Consider the following 15,136-nt stretch of genomic DNA (forward strand, 5'->3'; position numbering starts at 1 on the left):
GCGTAAAATTAAAAATTTTTCAATTTTTTATATCCCTATAAAAAAGATCCATGTGGGAATCCCCTAGATTTCTGTGTGGGTTTCCATATGATGTTTTTGGATGGATTTCCATATGTTTTCCTATAGGAATATATGCGCGTCCCTATCAAAAATATCCATGTGGGATTACATGGTAACCCATAAAAATATTGGATCATGAATTTATATAAAGAAACCCATGTAAGAACTTGAAAGGGTAGAACCCTATAGATTCCCGAATAAGAACTTGAAAGTGTCGAACCCCATGGGTTCCTATATAAGAACTTGACATAGGGATTTTTTTCTTGGAAATTCATATGGAATCTGGGTTTCTATCAGTAATTTCTATAGAATCCGGGGTATTTGAATTTTTTTTTTATTGTCTATTGATACGCGTATAAGAATAAAAGAACATATTAATATCCCTATAAAAAACCATATGGGAATTTATCCGAAAATACCATGTGACACTCACATAGGAATCAAGGTTAGATTCCCATATGGATTTTTTTATAGGGACGAGTAAAAGTACTTTTAATGTTAGTAAACACGGAATTTTTTTTGTCAAAATTAAAAAATGGTCACACGTGTAGTTCTACTCGGAATGACTAATTTACCCCATGTCTTTCTAGAGACTATATAAATTTTTTAGTTAAAAAGTTGTCTCATTTTTGACTCTACCCAAAAAAATTATTTAAAGACAGACAATTATTTATCTGAAACTCGGTAGTTAATAAAAAAATTTTGAAACCTTGACAGATGTTAACATAATGAGTATAATAAAATAAGCGGTTTCGCCCTGAATATATTTACTGGGCTCATCAGTGAGATGATGCAAGCAAAGTTTACCGCAGACCGCTAAACTCTGAGAGTTGATCTCGGCACGTGAGAAAAAAATTATTATTTTTCAATGATAAAGACGATGCTTTGTTTCGATATGCAGGGAAAAGGGGGCAAAGTGGACCCCACAATTTTTTTGTTAATATTATCAGGGGCAATATGGACAAGTTCTAAGCATACTAAGAAATTTTGAATAAATAGATAAAAAAAAAATTAATGAAAACTGACGCTGTCTTATGAATAGTATATAATATATAATATATTATAACTAAAAATACCTCGGCAGATATTTTTATAATCTTGATAAGATATTCACTAGTTGATATCCGTTGCCAAATAAAAAAAGGAATTAATATCGTCGCTAAAAGACTGTCTATTATATTTATTAAAAAATCAGACACTGGATTTGGGCAGCAAGTTTTTTCATCACAATTTATAATTTCTACAAGTCTGAAATATTAAAAAGAAACATGTGTTGAAGACATGTGTTAATGAGACACTTAATTATTAAAGGAGCAACAGTTTGTCTTCTTATTTTTGGACGATCTCGATTTAAATAAAGCACATGAATCAAATTTTTAATAAATATAAAGAATTTTGTATAATATGTCAAATACACTAATTATTGGAATGTCATATATTTTTTTTAACGTCTGATTTATGAGCTGTTATTAGTGACGTCATGAAACCAGGTCAATAATTGGGTTTTTTACTTTATTTTGTATTGTAATGAGTAATTCTTATATTTATATATTTTATCAAATATTATTATGTAATCTGTCGAGAAATTAATGTATTAAATTAATGTATTGGAAATTCTACTGTATATATTTATATATGACTGATTATTTTTAAATCGAGCGTGGTCCAAAAATTAAAAAACGAAATTTTTTTCCTTTCAAGTTTTTGTACCCATATATATGTATATAGGGGAAAGATGGGCCATTCAGGGCCGCTGAGGAAAGAATGGATTTTTGTACATTTGAATACGGCCAATCTTTTTTTTCCTTCATTTGAAATAAATCAAATTTCCAGTTGCCGTAAAAAAAAATTCTTCCCCGGACAACTAAAAACTTTCGGAGTTTTTTCCATCAAATCAATTACCAAAAAAAAAATAAAATAAAAATATGCACATGTAGGAAATTTAAAAAACTAGAGGTGCAATTTTTCGAAATATTTTTTTTTTTTTATAATTTATCGTTTTGAAAAAAATCCAAATTACAAGACGTCGGCTAGAAGTATCAGAAAAATTTTGACACTCAAAAATTTACATAAATAATGGGTCGTAAATTACTGATAAAAAAAATTTACAAAATTTTTGGGGCTATCCGTCTTACCCACCCTCCCTCTATGTATATAATTTTTGATAATTTATATTTTTAATAATCAGAATCAGATAAAATAAATAATTCTAAATTCTATAAACATTTAATTAAAGTTTAATTTTTCTAAAGCGTATTTATTTAAAATTTTCATAATATATACATTCTACATTAGCATTAATATTAATTAATAATTAATAATTGACTATACTATATTTTAAAAGTCTATCAAGTTAAATAATCTCAGAATTAAATTTTTTATCTCAAGATAAAAATATTTATAATTAATTACTTGGTAAATTAAAAAAAAGTACCTGTCATTTAAAGAGTCATTTGATTCAGAAGACGTTACATCACTTAATTTTGATTTTTCATTTACATCATTCAAAATATCTGATTGCAATATTTTATATATTTCTTCTCGATAAAACTCTTTGCATTTATTATCCAAATTTGAGTCTAATGACATTGTAATAACTTATGACTATAAATAAATAATTGACTTTAAATTTAAAATTAAAAATTTAAATTAATAAAAGGTTACAAAAAAAAAAAAAAAAAAAAAATAAGAAAAGAAAAAAAACAGAGAGAGCAAAATTAAAACTTATGATAGATAGTCTTTTGTTATTACCGATGTCATGATTCATGATAAAAATAATAACGCGGGCAAGTTTAAAAAATAATTCAATTAAAAAATTAATTCAATGAATTGTCATTATTGTCATAATTACGCCATGATTTTTTATAATTATTATCAGCATAAGATTTAGCAGGACCATACTGATAAGAACCATAAATCGGATTTTCACTTTTATGAGGACGATTTCTTTCAGCGACTTGTTGTCTGTAAACAAACAATGGTCGGAATACAGTCGACTCTGCCGTCTCTAAGTCATCTGACTCTGAATTATCTATCGAACGCTGTCTTCTTATTACAGTAACTGGAGAATCTGCTGGTTGCATCAAATCTTCATCTCGATCATTATTATGAGCTTCAAGATTTATTGATCTGGCCATCGAAGGCCGAATCGCGAGACGTATCAATGGACTGTCACTTGATGAATCATATATATAATCACGTGTGTCATTGAGATCTGACACTTTTAATAAAGTTCCCAGATGAATTCTCTCTATTCCCCCATGATTACTCGAGATTACTTTCTTTGGAAGACCGTAGGCTTGGACACTGGCTTCAGTCAGTACTGACATGATACTGATTAGTAATAAAATCTATGAAAAATAATCATTTAAATCAGTAAATAAGTTTTATAATTTATCGATTGATTAATTAAGGGAAACGGGTCTAAGATACAAAAAAAAGGGGATATTTTTGTGATTTTTTTTTCTTCAGAGTACCTTCGTTATTAAAATTTTCAAAATTTGTGACATTATTAAGCATCATTCCAAGAATGTTCTGCTAAATTTTCATAAAAAAATATTCAAAAATAAGCCAGTGGTAGTGGGGAGAGACGAGTCACCTAAAAAAGAATCTCCATGCCGTAGGCAGGATAACTTCTGACTGCCTCATCTGAAATCAAAAAACCAAAAAGATCTCTTTAGTACATAAGTTTATCTTAGATTTGAACGAAGGATTTTTTCTTTCAATAACTTCTTATTTTTTAATTAAGCAAAAGGAAGAATTTTGGGCAAAAATCAATCTTTTGATTGCACTACCAAAAATTCAAAAATGAATATTTTGTTTATTCCTTCGTTCAAATCTAAGATAAACTTATGTACTAAAGAAATCTTTTTGGTTTTTTGATTTCAGATGAGGCAGTCATGAGTTATTTTGCCTACGGCATAGATACTTTTTTTTTCAAGTGTCTCGTCTCTCCCCACTATCACTGGCTTATTTTTAAATATTTTTTTATGAAAACTTAGCAGAATATTCTTGGAGTGATGCTTAATCATGTCACAAATTTTGAGAATTTTAATACCGAAGATACTCTGAAAAAAAAATCATAAAGATATCTTCTTTTTTTTTGTATTATCACCCCCTTACCCCTCTAACTTAATTGATTGATTGATAATTAAAAATATATAATTGACTTACTGTTAGACCAGCCATAATTATTATAAGGAATTTTTCTGTACTTATAGGTCACAGATGATAATTAAACGAGAGTGCTCGTGTATCTGAGAAAGAATGTTCCTCAGCGAATTTATATACCCACGTGGATGTAGATATAGAGGAGGAAAATATAAACATCATTAAAAATCATAGTTCATAAGAATTTCTCGTTTACATTTTTCTTATGGATTGATAATAATAATTTAATAACTCATGTATGTAAACATAATTATTAACCCAGTGTTTTATGAGTTCAAGATTACAAATATATTAATTTTTATTTCCATGAATTACTCGATTGAGAGAGGAGAAATCTCAGGCTTGATGACTCAATGCCAGTTGCTCTTGAGCAAGTGTGACGAATGATAAATAATTAATAAAAAAAAAAAATAAATAAATAAAACCATGTGTTCAGTGCAATGTCCTAAACTTGCTAACTGATGGGTCATCTATTACTTTTTTCGACTAAAATTACTTGCAATTTATTTTTAAATTTACGTAGAGTAAAGATATAATATGACGAAATTTGAAAACTTTTTTAACAATGAGCTGGTATTCAAGTGACGGCATCACCTTCCCGGAAGTTGATTTTATATGAGATATTATATGTTTGTTACATGTGTGGTTTAATTGACACGAGCATTATTCATCGGTAATTTAAATATTATTTTTTTATGATAGATTTTTTATATGATATGATGGCTGATGACTGATGGCTGATGAGTATTCAAATTTGACGTATGAAAATAAATTTATTTTTGTTTCCAAAAATGGTATCATCCCGAGTCAAAAAACAAATTCGGATTTCAGTCTCAAAGTTGTCAATGAGGTTTTTGAGGATCAATTTATAATTTTAAGATTGACAACAGTATAGAAAGTTATCCTAGTTTAGTTCTCAAAGTAGAAGTTACGACCAATTTTATCACTTTGAGGACTAAACTGGAAGAATATAATCTGAATTAGAGCCTCAAAATACTCAAAACATACAGGAATTATTTTATCCACATTTGAAGCTCAAAAGTCTTATTCGACGTAATCTCTCCCCTCCCTTTTCTTTCTAAAATTTTTCAAAGTTGATTTTGAATACTAAAATAGAGTTACTTTTTGCGCAGCAAATAAAACATCAAAGAAATTGAAGCTTTTGAGAACTAAACTAGAATTTGTTTTTTGACTCGAGTATGCTACTCGGAATTCCTTATAATTGGAGCTAAATACCGTTCTGTCTACGGTATAGAGACACGGTAGGCTCGCGCCATGATACTTCACGCATAATATATACATGTGTTTGATTTGAACGTGTACTTGGCGCGAGACACTACCGTGTCTCCTGATTAAATGTATAAAAAAAATATAAACCTTTGGAAATTTCAAATTTTCGTTTATATTAAGTGATCAAACTGAACTCTATATATTTTGTTGCATAGCGAACAATATAAAATGACGTATATAAATAAATATATTGTGAAAATCAACATATAGGGTAGAAGTACTGTTTTTGGAAACTTTAAAGCCAGTTTTGAACACTTGAAAAATTGAAATAAATTAATTTGTAAACTACCCAATGACGTAATTAATTTTTAAAATATGTACAAAGATACTTTTATTACCCTGTTATAAAGGAAATTTTATTTTATACTTTTTCATTAATTAAAATAAAGTATCGAAAGTCCAAAAATGGAGTAATGGAGAAATCCTACTACTTTATTTAAATAAAAATATATAACAAACCTGTATAGCTTCATATATATATATATATATATATATATATGTATATATATATATATATATATATATATATATATATGAGGGGTATTGTCATGTATTTTTGAATATATTATCTATAGGATATGAGAGTCTGTGCAGAAATTTCAAAACTCTCATGGGGAGTGGGTTTTTAATTTGTTACAGGCAAGAGGGGGTTTGTAAAAATCAATTTCATATACCACAGATAAATTTCGATTTTTTATATTATTCGAAATTTATTTTAAGTACTCAGAAAAAAAAGATTTTTTAGGACAAAAAATTTTTACTAGTCCCAAAAAAATTTTTGAAAAATTTCTTGGGCTGATAAATCCTTTTTTTCTGTGTATTTCACTCAAACAAGTCAATTTTTTTATATCATGATGAGGAGAAGGGGGATTTTGTAGGCAATTTTTATCAAATGTTCCATAGGCGAGAGGGGAGAGATATTAAAAAATGGATGGTCCTAAAGAATTTATCGAAAAAATGATAAAGTGGGTAAATAAATAATCATTTTGGATGCTATTGACAATACTGAGATAATTATTTACATTAATTGTATAATAAACTATACAGATTAGTCTGCGTCGTCATAATTATAATAATTTGGACGCTTGCGATACGCATATATGTATGGCTGATAATATCTCTGATTGTAAGACTTTGATTGACGAGCAGCAACCTCTTGACGATACCTAAATAGCGGTCTAAAGATAATGTCTTCAGCAACATCCATGTCATCTTTTATCTGTGAATGCCCATAAAATGACATTCAACATTTTATTTAAGATTTACATTAATCATACATTAGTATAATTTTATAATAATAATAATAATAATAATCTTAATATTAATTATAGTTAATTAATTAAACGTAATCTTCAAGAGCTTCTTAACTAATTTACCTCAGCCGAACTGGAATCAGATCCATCGTCTGATTCATCAGATTGATCTGTCGGAGGAACTGATTCAACGGCTACTGGTAAAAGACTCGCTACCAGAGGACTTGCTGAGGTTTTATTTGCAGTGGGATCTACCACTGGTACCAACGGTACTAAAAGACCTTGGCCAACATCTAAAGCACCTGTTATATTTGGCTGCAGTACAATTGGTGATGATGTTGTTTGTGTTTTATCATTCAAATTAGAGTCATCCTGTAATAAAAAAATTTTTTTTTATTTACAAGAAAACATTTGAAAATTTTACCAAGTCAAATATTTGAAAATGAAGTCTTACATTTAATATTTTTTTATATGACCTTCTGACATAAAAAAATATATAATAACAATCATACTTGTGCAGACCAAACAAACTTGACCTTTTGTACTAATTATGGATATCCGATTTATTAATTTACATTTATTGGTTTTATAATTAAACATATTAATTTATTATTAATTATAGTCCATATTTAAGAAATTATAAATCAATAAAGCTGTCAATTATTTTTATTTTATTTAAATATTTAATTTATCAAACGTCAATACGAAAAATTAAATTAAGAAAAAAGTGAATTTACTTTTGAATGGAATTTGCGGGAAAACTATAGATTTTAGAAAAAAGTTTTTTAAACAAAAGTTGCAGGAAATTAAATTTTCTACAAAAAAGGTATCTTAGCTAATTTACGTAACTCTAATAGTTTTAGAGTTATAAAGAAAATAGCGGATAAGTTGTTGTTTAAGAATATTGTTTAAATTTATTTTTTTACTTCAAGTTGTAATTACGTCAAAACAATTGGACGTACGTAAAAATGTAAAGAGACCTTTTTTGTAGAAAATTTCATTAGCTACTAAATTGTTTATATACATTTTTGTCATATCTGTATTAGTTTACCCAGAATTTCAATTTTTCAACAATAACTTTCAAATATAAATTATAAAATTTTTAATAAAAAAAAATATATTTTCAAAAAAAAAAAAATTAACACTTAATAAAGTGTGCAAGTGCTGCTGGTATATAATTTGATTATTTTCTAAAATATTACACTGTAAAAAATTTGTGTAATCACTTCCGATTTTTTTAAAAATTTAATTTTAATTATAAAACAAAACATATATATTTTTTTTTTTACAAACAACACAAAATATAATGAAAATATATAATTAAATACCTTTTCCACAGAATCTAAGAAAGCATTTGAATGAAAACTGGTTTCAGTAGTCGTGGGAATTCCGCTGGCAGTCAATGACGATGACAAATCATCAGCATACACAGGAGTATTAATAAAAATAATTAAAACAAACCAACCAGCCATAGCGACAGCCATAGAACACGTATAATTATTTATCTGTAATTAGTTTATTATTAAAACTTTATGTTAAATCCCATGGTTAACGAATCCATTGTTATATGACGACATGCATCGAACGGATATTTGCAATTGTAATTTTAAAAATATTACCTTAGCCATCATTGTCCACGTCACTTATTCACATGTGAATGTAATTCTTATCTAAATTAATCGTCAGAAATCCAATCAATTTATATATTGACCATCACTCCAATTTTACTTACGTTACTATTGATAATTAACAATAATTAACACGCACAAAAATTAACAGCACATTGTTAAAATATTTTCAATGGAATTTTCACAAGGTCACGGTTGCACTAGTAATTTTTTTTTCTTCTTTTTAATTTTTTTATTGCGTACAACGGTGCAACCAGGAGGAACGATCTAATGTAGGATCTTTTTTTTAAGCCACTTAGCACATAATTAACAACGTATTTGCGGAAACATCTTGTCTCTATATATATTTTAACGTAAAGTGTTGAGAAATATATAAAAGACTAGATGAAACTTAAACCTGTACATCATTCGCAAAACTTATTTTAAAGTTAACGCATCGTTAAAATTTTATCATTTAAATATGTCGATTTTAAATGATAATTTATTTAAATATTATTTATTACTGTTCTGTGTTTTTTTTATTAATTTTAAATGTACAAGTGCAACAGTTGATAATAATGATAAAAAAATAATTAATTCTACAAGTTCAGTTAAAGTAGAAAATTCAACTGGGGAAAATTTTGCAAATTTTGACAGTTCGCTTGAAAATATTGACAGTTCTACAAATTATTCATCGAGTGAAGAAACAACGACAGCTAAAGTTGCTCAAGAGGAACCAAAACTTCCAGAAGATTTGATATCTCAAGATGTTTTACTGGATCCAAATATCGTACTCGCTCGTTTGTCACGCCGAGATGTTGGTGATCCGAATTTTGTAATGCCTCGTAATTATAATTATGGGGACAGTAATTGGTATTCACGTCGGCGATTTGATAATAAAAATAATAAATATAAGTTTGATAAAAAAAATTTTGAACGTCGATATGATACTCCTAAGAAAATAAAAATCTACCCTGTGTTTCCTGGCAAATAAATTATAATTTGTTGTCTTTATATTCATTTAAAATATTGTAATATATTATTTATTATATTAATTAAATATTCATATTTATTTTATAATAATCATTTATTATTACTCATTTTATTTATGTATTTATCTTGTCATTTTTTTTATTGAATGTACTTGAAAATTTATTAATAGCTTACTGTGCAATAAAATAATATATATATATATATATATATATATATATATATATATATAAATAAAAGATAAGTACATAATTCGACTTAAAGAATAATTCAAAAATTTTTTTTTAAACAATTTCAAATTGTAAGACTTTTTTTAGTGATTAAAATTGTTATCAGAAGTAATTAGAGCTCAGACAAGAATGTATAAAATAATTACTTTTGGTTACTGTAAAAAATTAAACTCCTTCTTAAATAAAAATTGAATATTTGAAAGCTGATGAGAATTTTCTTAATTAGAATCGAGTAATTTGAAAAGTGACAAATAATTCGATTCGAACATGATTCACACACCTCTAATATATATATATATATATATATATATATATATATATATATATATATGTATATTTTTACAAATAGTAATTGATATAAGAGCGAGAAGAATGGCGACGAAGAAAACAATCTTTTATTTTTATTATTTTGTTAATTTAATTTTATCTGTTATTCTGTCATTAAGAATCGTTTCATTTAATTAAATATAATTATTATCATTTATAATTGTCTATTATACATTTATATAAATTTCAAGATGTATATTAAGCTAGTAATATTTTTCAACTTTTGTGTTTTTTGAAGCTCACTTGAAAACGTGTTGGTTTGTAGTATTCAAAGATTCCTTTGAGTTTAAAGTCTTAAAAAAATTTTATAGACGTCACTGGAGAATTTTTAAAATTTCAAAAATAAACCAAAATACTTTTGCTTTTAAAATCTTTGGTTCTTCGCTAATTCAAAATTTTTCATAAGTCGGAAAGAAACATATCAAAATTTTAAGTCCTAATATGAATATTTTGAAGCCGCTCAAAACAATCAGAAAATTTAATTTCAAAAATTTTCAGCGACTTTCAAGTATTAATATTTTGACCTAAAATTTTAGCAGGATATTCTACGACCTATATTAAAAATTTTTGAATTAGTAAGGAACGAAAGATTAAAAAAATAAATAAAAATTGTAATTTTGTTGAGTTTTGAAAAATTAAAATTTTTGAAAGACTTCTAGAAAATTTATGATAAAGTTGAAACTTGGAGAAGTCTCTCTAAATACTTCAAACTGATATTTTTTTAGGTGAGCTTCAAAATAAAAAAATAATTGCCTCCCTAGTATGCAATATATTAATTATGAGTATTATTTATTATAGCATTATACAAGAACGGTTAGATGTGACGTAAGTTTGAACAGCGGTATTAAAGGACGAGAGAATGAATAAAGATGCGATGTTAGAGGTGTGAACGAGGTAAATAACTAGGCGTTAACTATAGGTTTTTTTTTCAACTCAGTAGATTAATGATTACGACCCAGTCAATTCTTAAACCAACTCATTTATTTTTGGATTTCTAAGACATGTCTAAACCGCCAGACTAGTGATTTTAATTACTCCTGAGAGTTTGAGGCAGTTGCTGAAGATCCTACACAATGAGATACTCAATATGAAATTTTTTTCGATGTAGCAGATTGATTTCTACGACTTGTATCATCGATACATCCGTGTCTTAGACATCCGCTTGATGTCTTTCATACAGATCCCGATTAAATAGATGTATTGATGATCTACATCCTGATATAATCGAGATTCCCATTACACAGTGACCCAGTGATAGAGGAAATCGACCACCCCATTCCTAGTTACGCAAATAAAAAAATCATCCATGTCTCAAAAGCACGTGGCCCATTTGTGATGATAGCCAATAAGGAGAAAAAAAACCTCTAGAGAATTACCGACCGTGATTTACTGACGACAAAGTAGACATCGGATCAGCAACTTTTTGCAACGCGATATATTAAAAAAATATATTTTTTTTTTGTAATAATAAAATTACGAGGATAATTCTGAATCAAGTATTTAAAGTTTATCTTAAATTTTAATCCAACAATATTGTTACTTTATTTAAATTGTAATAATATAAAAAATTTTAAATATTATAAAAAATTACTTGACTCACCACACCGAGAAACATCCAGACCAGCAGACAATTCTTTCAGTTTCTATAAAAAAAGAAAAATATTCTATTTAATAAATATGTTATATGTTATTTGTTATTTAAAAAATTATTCCTATTCGAAACTAATTTTTTTCTTACCTCGGCGGTCGTAATTCTAAATTATCTGCATCAGGGTCCATTTCATCCGGAAGCTATTGCTACTACTGTGAGTTTTGAAATCAATAGATCACCAAACCTTCTCACCAACTGTAGAAACAAAATCCAAAACATATTTTAAATTAAAAAAATGTCTAACGATTGAGAATTTTTTAATCATTTTTTTAAACTTGATTCACATTAAATCTTCGTAAGTTCATAAATTTTTGAATTACCTTCATTATCATCTTCGAAAAAAATAATTAGATGAATTTTCAATCATGTCTTGAGTAACGACTCAACACTCGAATCCAGCCGTGATCTTTGTCTGCTCCAGGTTTGGAAATATCTTCAAAATTTCCCTTTTAGTAACAATTCGCTCTCTATCCTGTCTGACGAACGGAAAAATTATTGGCTAAAACAATAAATACCATCGTCACGTATAACAAAAATTAATTTTCATGTAATGTCATAATCATTGCATTTAAAATATATATTACCATTTAAATATAATGAATTTTCTCAGTGTGATGTTTCAACATCCTGGAAGTTTAATTCCATTGTCACTCCTGGAACATCTTAAATATTTTCCCTAAAAAAACTGTGACTGAAGACAGTAAAAAGTCTTTCAAAAAACGAACGAGTTTATTGACTACTTTAATAGACATATATTTGTGTGCTACGACTTTCAAATTCCGGTCGTTTGATAGGTGAAAAATAAGAGACCAAAAAGTAAAATACGAAATTTTTCTTTGTAATTATAAAGCAAGGGTAATTACAAAGATTAGAGTAAGTCAAGTTGGAGCTTAGCTTTACACGATTTAACAATATTGTTGGATCATTAAAATTATTCAATAATAAAAAATTATAAATATGATAAATTAAAATCACTCACCACGCCGAGAAACTTCCAGACCAGCAGACAATTCTTTCAGTTTCTATAAAAAATAACGAATAATTTTTATTAGTCAACATTCAATTATTTATGAAAAAATTATTATATCATAAAATTTATGTTTCATTACCTCGGCGGACGTTATCATAAATTTTCACCAACTGGAGCAGTCCGGAAGCGAATTTAAATATCTGCCTTTCTTGATCTCCACAGCATTAAAATTAACTTGATAACTGAAAAATAGAAATTTCAATTTACAGTATCGGTAAAAAATAAATGAAATCGAATACTTAATATTTATTGAAATGCTTCTGAGAAGCTCCCTTAAGTTGGCGAGGAGAATTCGATTTTTGGCAAATTTTTTTTAGCAATTCGTTTGTTCGTCAATGTTCGCTATAAATAATTATTTGTTCGTTTTTTATTTTTTTTTTAAATAAATTTTTAAAAATTTATTTGAAGTTAGCGGTGACTATACTCATTTTCTATCTTTTTAAATTTTTTTTCTATTTATCTTGATTTGTTTGTTAATACCCCACCAAAAATGGCGTTTGTTTGTTTGTTTTTATATTTATAATTAATTATTAAAATTTTAATTATGCCCGTTGATCTAATAGTAGTTGTGCGCATGCGCGTGTCTGCTCTAGATTTAAAATTTTTTATTGTTTTCATTATTATTTATGTTTTAATTAAATTAGTAATCTTATCAAGTAATTATCAAATCCTGTTGATCATATTTTAACTTGCTAGATGAATTCCCCCCGCCAACTTAAGGAAGCTCTTCTGAAATGATGTTAATTTATCTTAATAATTAATGTCGTAGAATTGATTAGAAAATTATTTTTACCTTGTCATTGTCTTCAATAAATTTTCTTGTGCGGTAATTTTTATCAGCGAGAGCACAGGATATTTGAACGGCGAGTTCTGTAAGCTTTAGCGCTGATGGCAATTTTTTTAAATTTAAATTTCCCTCTCGGCGGCCATGTTTGAATGATGACTATATAGTTACGAACTCTGGTGTTTCATCAGGACTTTTTGTCTCAACATCAATATATTTTCTGATTTCTCTGGTAATCTGGAGCCTAAACCTGAAATACAAATTCAAAATTTCAATTACTATTTTTTAATTAATTATTTTATTAGTAGATTAAATTAAATTAATTTCTTTATAAAAAAAAAATTTTTTTTTTAATTGAATCTTTCAGCTCGACTTTTATTTAAACAACACGATAAATATAAAATATTTACTATTTATTTGAATTTTGAAAAATAAAACACGAAAAATTAATTATTCGAGGAAAGAACAGTCAAAATTTAAATGAGATTTTGGCTGACAAATATCTTGTGTTTTACAAAAAAAATTATCGCTATATATTTATTATGACTTAATGAAGCTAGTGTGATATTAATTACCAATTATTTGCTTGATTAAATGCAATAATTTAAATAATTTATATGTAAGTACGTTGGAGATTCGTCGTGTCTGCGGACATGACCACTTTCTGTGGTCTAAAATTCGAATCACCGAGAGGAGAAGGCGCACAGCAGCGCACTGAGCTGCTGTGGCTGCGCACGCAACTTAATAAAAGCGGGAAGTTTAAATTTCGTTTTTTCAGTAAAAAAAATTATCGGGCTATTTAATTAATTTTAATTAATAAACAATAATTCTTATGATAATTTTTGAAAAATAAAATATTTTAAGAAGTTAAATTTTCATAACAAGATTCAAAAATCGACTATAAATCAAAACTGATAGAATAAAAATTATAAAATAACTTAAAAAATAGATTTTGTTTTTACGTATAAATAATGAATAATGAAATTTATAATTAATTTCGATTTCCGGTTATATTTTTCAAAAGTTTCCGGCAAATAATTATTTTTGTCAAATAATTTTATTCAATATTTAATCATTTAAAAAACATAAAGAATAAAATTAATTCATTTTCAATAAAAAACAAAAAAAATCAAAAATCATTTAAAATATTTTTAAATCAACTTACATTTGCCGCCATTTTTACTACCAGTCAGTCAGCCACAACCACTATCACAAATTAATAACTTTCAACTTTAATCACACACTAAATAAATAAAAGTACTGTCACAAATAATCACAAAACTTTAGTAATCACTCAAAAATAATAATTTTAATTAAACTCGAACATTTAATTACTTTTATTCGCGTATTAAAATGACGACAACGAACCCGGCGTACGATGACGCTAAACCAAGCCGACACTGAATTTAATTTATTTAAATGCTTACGTTGACTGTCACAATGTATTTATTATCTCAAAATGTGTTTCGATCACTCGAGAACTTATTTAGAGTAATAAGACACGTGTAACTGCGTTGTGTAATAAATAAACTAATTATTTAAACGAAGTGCAGCGGCAGCTCTAAACAACAATCGACCGGGAGACTGACTAAGCTTAAGGCTTCTGCGCATGACGACGAAGCGTCGCTCTTTACTGCGCAGGTCCGTTCCGATAGTCGCTGCTATAGCGCTTGCGTCGCCTTAAAGTTTATTTCTCCGCCATGATAGTGACGCGCAGTTTCGAGTTCGCGATTTAATTAAATAA

General features: G+C 27.3%; 2 protein-coding genes across 2 annotated transcripts; both read right to left on the bottom strand.

The window, feature by feature from the left end:
* Positions 1 to 2,777: 2,777 nt before the first annotated feature.
* On the bottom strand, positions 2,778 to 4,263 carry LOC103579484 (uncharacterized). Its single transcript, XM_008560893.1, has 2 exons — positions 4,234 to 4,263; positions 2,778 to 3,410 (listed from the first exon to the last, which is right to left on the bottom strand). Exons 1-2 carry the CDS (start codon positions 4,246 to 4,248, stop codon positions 2,877 to 2,879), a joined length of 549 nt encoding a protein of 182 aa, XP_008559115.1. The 5' UTR covers positions 4,249 to 4,263; the 3' UTR covers positions 2,778 to 2,876.
* A 2,248-nt stretch (positions 4,264 to 6,511) lies between these two features.
* LOC103579483 (uncharacterized) lies at positions 6,512 to 8,742 on the bottom strand. The gene is made up of 4 exons (XM_008560892.3): positions 8,393 to 8,742; positions 8,102 to 8,278; positions 6,897 to 7,145; positions 6,512 to 6,739 (listed from the first exon to the last, which is right to left on the bottom strand). Exons 1-4 carry the CDS (start codon positions 8,402 to 8,404, stop codon positions 6,569 to 6,571), a joined length of 609 nt encoding a protein of 202 aa, XP_008559114.1. The 5' UTR covers positions 8,405 to 8,742; the 3' UTR covers positions 6,512 to 6,568.
* Between the last annotated feature and the right edge of the window lie 6,394 nt (positions 8,743 to 15,136).

The sequence above is a fragment of the Microplitis demolitor genome, chromosome 5, assembly GCF_026212275.2.
Source record: "Microplitis demolitor isolate Queensland-Clemson2020A chromosome 5, iyMicDemo2.1a, whole genome shotgun sequence".
Taxonomy (NCBI): Eukaryota; Metazoa; Arthropoda; class Insecta; order Hymenoptera; family Braconidae; genus Microplitis; species Microplitis demolitor.